Below are 9,877 nucleotides of genomic sequence, written 5' to 3' on the forward strand. Positions count from 1 at the left end.
GGAAGGTGGTAGGTAGGTAAGAATGGCGGTCGGTCGGTCGGTAGGTAAGAAAGGAAGGTGGTAGGTAGCTAAGGAAGGCGGTCGGTCGGTCGGTAGGTAGATAAGGAAGGAAGGGATGGAGGAAGGGAGGGCAGGTGAGCGGGCGGCTCACTCTGCATTCTGTAGACTCTTACACATGTTGTTCACCAGCCAGTTGTAGCTCAGTAAATACGTTTTCAATGCACCCATAGACGACGTTAGCTCAAGTTCATCGGGACAAGTCTGTCCTCAGTTTTTTTTCTGTCATGGTAGAAAACACACAAACTGTGAGAAATCCCACAGAAAATGATCTCCTGGCATTTGCTTTAGACGTTAAAGGACTTGAGGAAATTCTGTTAACGAATGATGCCTCGTTTAGATTCCAGCTCCCATCTAGATTTCAGACCTCCTCTCCTGGCATCAGTGACTCCACACGAGCACATCTTTTTGTCTCTTCGTGGTGGAGCTGCTGCCGCAGCAGAATGAGCTCCTGGGTCTTTAATTCCACATCAAAGGGTCAGTTCGGGCATCAGTAACGTTTCCCAGGCCGGCACACTGTGATCACACTCCTCGGCAGCCAGGAGCCGGGATCCGATGGGCGGAGCCGGTGTGGGTGGGGGGGGGTTGGGGGGGGGGGGCACTTTTGTCTGTTCTGAATGAGAATCATAGAAACAAAATGTGAGCTGAATGTGTGCGCGGAGCAGAACCCTGCTGTGACATCCTGTAGGAATATTCCTGTTGCACATTTGTCTCTGCTTGGTTCAGGTTTTTTTTTTTTTTGTGTATTTACTCCCTCGAAACAAAGTTTATGCAAGTGGGACACTAGAATGAAAATCTGAAAACCCCCTTCAACTTTTGCACAAAGCAAAACCTAGGATAACATCATGTTCCACACGTTTGAATATTGAGCGAAACAGTCTGATAAAGCTCCACCAGAAACTGAGATTACACTTTCATGGTGCAGACTGACATAAATGAACTTTTGAGCCCATAAAACAATTTTACCTTTGATTTTGTAACCAGGAGATAAACTGAGTGGAAGAATAAGAAGCATTATTGTGAGAATCCAAGAGGATTGTACCCTCAATAACAAAACGTGCTTTAAAGTGTCTTTATGTTGATACAAAAAGGTCTTTTATGAGGGGCCTGAAATCTCTGTAGCTACTGCAGTTATTTTATTGGCTTTGAAGAGTTTTTATAAACCTGCAGATTTATGAAGTCAGCTGAGCTCAGGCAGGAGCATGTAATCCTTCAAGTTAAAACACTGAAATCCCCACGACTGAGGTTATGAGACTTTGAACTAAACGTGCTGATAAGAAGCTGCCTGACAGCGTTTTCATCACGAGTTCGTTTTATTTGCCTCTTCAATAAGGTTCAGTAAACCGATAGTTCGGCTTTTTATTTTTTTTTATTTGAGATCCATATTTCAGGTTTTTATTGGAGTATTGTCATTTTCTGCTCGCAGTGTGACCGAAACAGGACTGAACAGCAAATGTTGCACAGAAACACTTGTGTTTACGTCTTTGTGCGCTTCCTCGTGCTACTAATGCTAATTTCAAGTTTTATTTGTAAAGTGTGGTTACAAATGGTTTTGTTACATCTGGTTATGGTTTTAGATGCTTCCATAGGATGCTAACAGTCAAAATTGATTTCTGAAAAGAACCACAGCTACCGTATTTTACGGCATATAAGTCACAGTTTTTTGCATAATTTGCATGTCCTGCGACTTGTACACCGAAGTGACTTATTTATGATCCCCCCCCCCATATTTATAAATTTTGGCTGAGATATGACCATATTCATTAATTCTGACACTGAAAATATCGAACGCTACCATTTTCAGCCGCTAGATGGCGCTCAAGCAGTATGGCATGCAGTTGCGTCATGTAATAGGTAAAAGTGGCTATTAATGACACAATTGGCTTGCCATAGTTGCCACCTTCATCTAGCTCGCCCGGAGCAACCGTCAAATCAGCTTCATTTTGCTGCGCCACCCCGGCGAAATGCAGCTGATTGAAGTGCATTCATTAAGTAAAAGTTCAACTGAGACACACCTTTACTATAATTTCAAGCAAACAAATAAATGTTTTAGGTGGTTATCTTGTTACATTTCAAAGAAATGCACAGCGAGTCCTCCCGTGCACGCTCCTGCAACCGCCATTTGGCAGCCAATCGATTTTTGGCACAACACCGGCCCACAGTTCTGGATTGTCTGCGATGACGTGTAATACCATACCATACCATACCAATTTATTTATATAGCACTTAAAACAGCAACAAGGCCAACCAAAGTGCTGTACAAAAGAACCAAACATGCACAGCAGACAGGAAAACATAAAATAGAAATACATATACAAATAGCAGCAGAAGCTAACTAAAATGGCCAACAGAGTAGAGAACAGACCGGATCAAAACAAATCACACCGTGTTAAAGGCAAGAGAATAGAAGTGGGTCTTCAAGCGAGACTTAAAGACTGAGAGTGTGGGAGCCTGCCGGACACTCAGTGGCAACTCATTCCACAGTCGTGGACCTGCAACAGAGAAAGCCCTGAATAGATCTCCCAACCTGTAATAGATGCGATGTACATGGCGAAGCGACATATTTATGTTTTTTCCACTTTATTAGACATGGTGTAGAGGCAGGACAGCCGGCTTGGGACCCAAAAGTCCCAGGTTCGATCCCCAGTCACTGCACATCACGTGGTGTCTCTGGGCAGCACACCTCATCCCCAAAATGCCCCCCGGGCGCCTTCAATAGCTGCCCACTGCACCACCTGGTGGTGGATGGGTTAAATGCAGAGACTAATTTCGCCATTGTATGGAAACATACAGTGCTGACATTGTGATGACATTATTATTATTATATTTGGACTGATGTGACGTGTACGGCGGCAAGTACGGTACTTGGAATAAATGCTACGTGTTGTCTCTAATTAATTTCTTCAAGACTATTTTTAATTTGTTACTTAAAAGAAAGAGAGGAAAAAAAAGAGCCAGAATCTGCCTATTTCTTATATTTTGTATATTATAGTACGTAAGCGAGGAGGTGGGTACAATGTGAGTGTACGTAAAATATAAATAAAACAAATGTGCACAGTTTTAAAAGCAGTGCACACAAAAAAAGGCTGTGATTTAGAAAAAAAAATATCTCATAACTCACACAACTTGCTGGTCTCAACATTCTGAATTTAATTGGACACTTTATCGATTTTCTTGGAATTTTTCTCCCAACTTGGAGTTGCATCCCAGAGTGACGCCACCTCCTCACCTCCTCCTCGTGCTCCTTACTTTCTCCTGATTTCTACAACTGCAAGAAAAGAATTGTAACTTTGCTCTGGAATTAAGTAGTGGAGCGGAGAAGGTATTCCAGTGGATTTTACATTTTTCTTTCTTACTTTTCAAAGGTCTCCATCATTTTTACACCAACTCAAACACACACAACCATCACCATCATCATCATCATCATCTGGCACCATTCTCTCCATCTTACGATGTAATCTTGGCTGTAATCTTTTCAGAACCTTTTATTTTATTTTATTCTGCAGTTTTATTGATTCAATTTTATTTTACCAGTTCCAGTACACCCACCTCTCTGCACTTTGTCTGGCTTCTTCATGCACCCTTTATTTTTTTAATTATTTACTTCATAACGTCTGAAAGCGACCCCCACCCTTCTACTTCACGACCACCTTAAATCAGGCGTCTTACAGAAGCTTCAAGTGAGGTTTTAAAAATGTCTCCTTTTTTCAGGCATCCATTCCTTCAAAGGAGACTCTTATAAGCACCCCACACACACTTTTCCATCCTAGATACTATCCATTTTGAGGTCTATCAGAACGCGTACAATAGCCCTTCATTTGCTGAGTTCTTTTCACCCAAAAAAAAAAGAGAAGCTAAACCAGCGAGTGGTGTGTTCCCACTTTTCTTGTTGCAGTGGAGTCCATTGTGTCGAAAGGAGAAAATAAAAGCTCGCCAAACTTGTGAAACAGAAAGGGACAGCGAACAGTTCCCCCACCATTCATTTTCCTCTCCAAACAGGCAAGAAAAAGAAGCGTTATGTCACAAAAAAAGCACTTTTTGTGCTTTTGTCTCCTCAGAATTTGGATAGAAGAGGTGGTGAGAAAGGAGAATGGACTGAAAATAAATTAAATGTTTTTCTTTCATTCGTTCTTTGAATTTAATTGTTGCTCCCACGTCTCTTTTCTCGCCACGTCTTCAAGCGCTTCTCTTTTTTAGTCGTTTGTCTACCTTGGCCCTTATCTCGTTTTTTGCTGCTTTTACAAATAATCTTTTGTCTTTTAGCTTTTTTAACAACATTGTAATGCCTGCGTCACAGTAATTACGCTCCTTTGACAGAAGGTGACTTCAATGTGTTTCTAAAAGCAGGAAGCACTTTAATTCCCTGCCAGGAAATAATTGTCACGGACTAAAATGCTCCAGTTTATTAAAAAAAAGACGTATTAACAGAAATCTTTTTAATGCACTTTTGTTTTTCCTTCTAAGTGATTTCAGAAACTTTCAGTATTGTCATTAAATCAAAGTTTAGGCCTCCAAAAGTACTTTCTTTCTTTTTTTTTGGTAGAAATTTGTGTACATTATTTTAATTCCTAATGTTTAATCTGAAAGAAGCTGATCAAAAATTATTTGTTAAATACAGAAAATAATAAAATACATTTAATAAAGATGTACAGATTGCATTCAGTGCTTTAATTGGGCCTCAGGTTTGCAAAGCTTCAGTAAATCAATAAATAGGTCCATATAGTTAAAATCTGAAGGTTTTTTTTTTGGGGGGGGGGGGGGGGGTATTGGAGAGTTTGCTGCTCCATCATCTGATGCAGAAAAAGATAACTTAGTGAAAATAACAATAAGATAATAAGTGAACCCTCGCATTAAATGATGGACACATATTTCATAAAACGCTTCCGTCCTGCAACTTCTGTTCTTGTGACGTTTGATGAGACGTTTAAAGCTAAAACAAATCAAACAAATGTAACTGTTTCTAAACTTTTACCGTAGGAAATGGTGATAAAGTTCGACCGATTGTGTTTTCTCTTTACACTCGGGTATTTATTTGCAACTTTGGATGGAAACGCAACTCATTATTCATTTACTGAATAAATAAATATGAACCTTTAGGAATGGAAGGCTCTTTTACAAGAATTGTGTCTTAAAAGTCTTTTATTTGTTTGGTTCCACAGTTCAAGGACGTGCATGTCCATTAACCTCAGAAACGGATAAATCTTTAAAACAGCACTTATGAACAACTACATTTAAAAAAGAACTTTAAGATCAACTCAGCATGATCCTGCTAAGAGAATGACTGTACTCGTATTTGCTTTCAAAAGAAACAAAAAGTGTAAAACGCCACGAAAACACGGTTCTTGACCGAATGGTCTTGTTGCTGCTTTCAGTCCAACCAACATCGTTTGTCTTTGGTCTGCTTTTGTTTTGGTGTGTGTGACAGGTGCCAAGGAGATTGATATCGCAGCTTCTCTGGAGCACCTGCGGGACCAGAGGCCAGGAATGGTCCAGACCAAGGTAAACACACACACAGCTGTGTCCCGAGTGTTCGCTCTTTCAGAAACACGTGTTCACATATATTTAAACGCCAGAACTGAAGGTCATTAATCAGCAAGTTACAAACAATCCAAGAGGTCCTTGGATCTGAACAGATCGTCAGCGACGTGCTCCACCGATGACGAGCAGCTGACTCCAGGATGAGTTGAGATACGCAGAGGAATCAACCTGAATGTGGAGTCTGCAAACGGCTCGTAAAGTTAATGATGATGTCCTCACAGCTCCGACACTGCAGGCAAAATAAAACCAAGCTGCTCTGCACGCTCTAAACAAAATGACAGCAGAACGTGCGTGATGGTGGGCGTTTGGAAGAGCTGACTTCAGCTATTAACATTTACCTGGGGTTACAACTTCGTATTTATCGATTTTACAGAGCTCATGGATTCAGTGTTAGGTATTAAGATTATGCGAGGAAACATTTTCAAGTTGTGCTTTTCAGAAATGACGTCTGCAAATCAGTGCAGGCATGAACGACAATTATTTACAGAAGAACTGAACTGAAGGTGCGAACTGTAAAAAGGTAAAGCACGGGTAAAGATCAGCTGTGTTGAGATTTTCAAAACAAATCATCTGCAGGAGAAAAATGCAGCGAAGATTTGAAAATGTAAACGAGTTTTCTCTCTAAAAGACAAGATCTCAACATTTGATCCAAAACAGAAAGGTCCGTTCCTCGTTGCGTCGCACGCAGATCGATCATTTGCTCATATGAGAACATGAAAATAAAGGTGTGTATGAAACATGCATGGATCCAGACGTTATTAAAAACCTGTGGTCAGAGTGAAGCTCCGTCACATCCTGACAGCAAACACTGATTCTCCTCGTGGACCGGAGCGCCAGCCTCAACGCTCACGACTTCACTCTGATCTGGGTTTTCAGACAAACTTCCAGCCTCTAACCTGAAGGGGATTCATTCATAAATATATTTTTGATTTAGAGTCCAGAGAAAATATATATATTTTTTGGTTTTGTGTCAGAATCAGCCACTTGTGTCCAAACACAATTGTCCTTCCTGCTTCTTCACTTTGCTTCTACAATCCTGGAGGGAAGTCCCAAACTGGCTGTGGAGTCTCTTATTGTGGCGTTTCCTTGTAAATGCTTAGATTAAGGAATATTCAGGTCATTTAAATGTTTAATTTATAATGGTAAAGTGGAAGATTAAAACTGCTTGTATACAACAAATTATATGAAGTAATCAGAATTTTAAAAAAAAATGTTTAGGAACTCTAAACACCACTAAATATCAGATTTGATAACTTTGCCATATTTAATGTTTGCTGCAAAGAAAGGCAATCATGTAAATGTGTCTGTCCTGTTAGCAAAATATCTCATGAACGACTGATCAGATTTTCATGGTTCTCTCAGAAAGTAATCATACAACGTGCATTTATAACTAATTACCTTGAACAAGATGGCCGCCTCAGCTAACAGACCTTAGCGAAGACTAAAACGTCTTTAAATGTCATTTTCACAGATGGTGAGCTGAAATTTGATGTGGTAGTAGCTGAGAGTCATCCACAACTCGTCCTCAGCATCAATCATGAAAGATTTAAGTTTGAAACTTGGGCTGCAGTAAATATTTAGTCCTTCAAGGAATTCTTTTATTTTATAAAGAATTTATAATACGCAGATTTTGTGGATCGACTTTGTTGTCTTCTGCAAATTAGAGTCCGTTTACCCAAATATTCTTAAATGAAGGTTATATTTTTTTCAAGTACTGAATGGAGTTTGCAGTTTTGAAAACTTTATTTTTTTTAAACAAAAATAATTAACAACTTTGCTGTTTTTTCCGGTCCTCTCAACTTCTGAAAATACATTCCTGGTTTATTTTAAAACGTTTTAGTTTCTAGACATATCTTGTTTCTCAAGACTAACAATTTTCATAAACACTTTTTCTTTTTTCGAATCACTTTTTAAATTTTTTTTTTAAAATTGATTCTGATCTTTAAAAAAAAAAACCACTCAAACAGCACAATATTCTTACATTAATTTAGAAGTAACTAATACCATAAAAACACGTTTTATTGCAGAAGACTTCCTCCAAATTGAACACCTTTAAAGCAGATTAACACAAATTCAGTGATGGAGTTCTCTAATGTAAATCCCTGCAGGTGGAGACGCCAAACAACAGAAGCTGTTGTTGCACAAATCTGTCCTGAAGCTTAGAGATGTGGTGCATTTCGATTTCTTCTATTATTTCTGATGTACAGATTATTACTACCCGACATAAAAACAGCCATTACTGAGTTGCTCCAGTTAAGATTAGTGATCCAGAAATTTGTAATTCTCAGTCCAGAACCTCCTTTTTGGGGACTGCCTAGTATAAGGCAGAGACATATTATTATCCACCTAACAAGGGTTTCTTAACTTTATTCATTTCTTACTCTTCCGTCAACTTTAATGCGGCCCGAACCTCAACGTGTACCCCCATACGTGTTGTATCGAAACGACCGGCTCGGCGCTGTGATGTGTGCTATTTTAATTGGTGTTTTGAGTTACCATGGCGACATAATTTGCAAACAAAGATGCCATTTTTCCCATACAAAACATCTGACAGAGCACTTCTCACACTAACAGCTGCTGCGAGGTCACATGACTTTGAGTGGAGAGCTCCCTGAAGAAAACTTAGAAAGTCACAGCTGGATTTGCTTGAAACTCACAGAAAGTAATCATCAGGTATATCGCTAGAACTGATTAACATTTAGAGCCATTTTGATTCAAGATGGCTGCCACAGCTACCCCAGCAAACACAAAATTGACTATAACTCAAACATTCTTTGAGATAATGTTGACATTTATTATGGTTGTAGCTAAGAGCGAGTTGTTATATGTTCCTAATGCAAATCAAATATCCAATATGGCTGCCTTAGCTAAAAGAGAAAAAAATGCAGCAACTCAGCTGATTTTAGAGCCATTCAGCTGAAGTTTGGTGTATTGGTAGCTGAGAACGATCCCTAATAAACTCTGACTGCAAATCAAAAATCCAACATGGCTACCTGAGCCAAATAAATAAATAAATCAAGAACTCAGCCATTTTTAGAGCTATTCAGCTGAAATTTGGTATGGTGGTAGCTGAGAGCGGACCTCAACACACTGTACTGTCACATCAAAATGTTAAATTGGCAGCAGCGTGGCAGTCCCATTCTGCAGGAAGTTTCTAGTTTTTCCTGCTATGCAAGTTGACTTTATGGTTCTGTTTCCGTTTCTCCTGCAGGATCAGTTTGAGTTCGCGTTGACGACCGTTGCTGAAGAGGTGAACGCCATCCTGAAAACTCTCTCTCAGTAGGAAGAAGTTGTTCCAGCTGGAGGACAGAATCACTTATCAGCAGCTCCAGTTTTCTCCATGCCTCCTCTCTTTTTTTTTGTTTCACCTCCAGCTTTTGACACATTGCTGTCATGAAGTCTTGTTTATCGCACTTCCTGTCCCGTTGTATACGTTGTCCTGCCGCCTGGTTCAGTTTATTATTTCCTCTGTTCCTCCCATGTCCTCTGCTCGTTTTTGAAAATACATTTACCCGTTTGTCGTTTACCGCTTCACTCTTGTAGTCAAAAGCCCCATTCGCACGGTATTAGTTTTACCTAGGGACCACATGTAATAAACAAATTACTCCCCAACGCACGGGATAACCAAAGCCTGAGATTTAGCTGAAATTTACGGACATCTTCTGGATATGATGTTAACACGCTGCGTTGTCACGACTGGGTCGGTCCATAATAATGTGCTTAATGTGGCTGAGCTGGTCTCGGGCTTTGATGCGATTTTACAAATCCTACAGCACAAAGAAAACTAAATAAGAATGCACAATATAAAACTGTGTTAATCTACTTGCTGAGGAGGAGGCAGGTCCAACCAGCCAGTTTAAGAGGTTTAAAAAAGTTGCATTAAGCTCAGATGGACAACATGTCACCGGCCGCGCGTCCGCTGACCCGTCGGTTGAAAGGGACTTGCGATTTGTTCATGGTGTACCCCACTTCTTGTACAGCGATGGCTGTAGATGGGCAGCAGTGACCCCCGCTACCCGAAAAGAAAGAAGTGGGTAAATATAATGGATGGATGGATCAGCTGATCACCGGCTGTGCGCATCCCCGCACCTGCTGTCATCTGCGGTGAAGGAAGTAGCATCTACCAAAGCCGAAGCGAGCAGTGCGTTCATTTAAAATAACCTTGTTCTATATTTTTACAAATAATTTTGCTTAGAAAACAAAAACAGCCTAGTCACGTATCGGATCCCGCCCATTTCTGTCCAAATCACAGAGATGCCTATGCACATTGGATTTGTATTTT

General features: G+C 40.1%; 1 protein-coding gene across 1 annotated transcript in view; it reads left to right on the forward strand.

Annotated features, from left to right (window-relative positions):
- Nucleotides 1-9,672, forward strand: part of LOC119414310 (receptor-type tyrosine-protein phosphatase N2) — a 243,793-nt gene extending 234,121 nt beyond the window's left edge. The window contains exons 22-23 of the mRNA XM_037681405.1: nucleotides 5,483-5,556; nucleotides 8,807-9,672. Coding sequence (XP_037537333.1) covers nucleotides 5,483-5,556; nucleotides 8,807-8,878 — 146 coding nt within the window. The 3' untranslated portion in view covers nucleotides 8,879-9,672. The remainder of the gene's footprint in view (nucleotides 1-5,482; nucleotides 5,557-8,806) is intronic.
- Nucleotides 9,673-9,877: the final 205 nt, after the last annotated feature.

The sequence above is a fragment of the Nematolebias whitei genome, chromosome 9 (genome assembly GCF_014905685.2).
Source record: "Nematolebias whitei isolate Nwh7 chromosome 9, NemWhi1, whole genome shotgun sequence".
Lineage (NCBI taxonomy): Eukaryota > Metazoa > Chordata > Actinopteri > Cyprinodontiformes > Rivulidae > Nematolebias > Nematolebias whitei.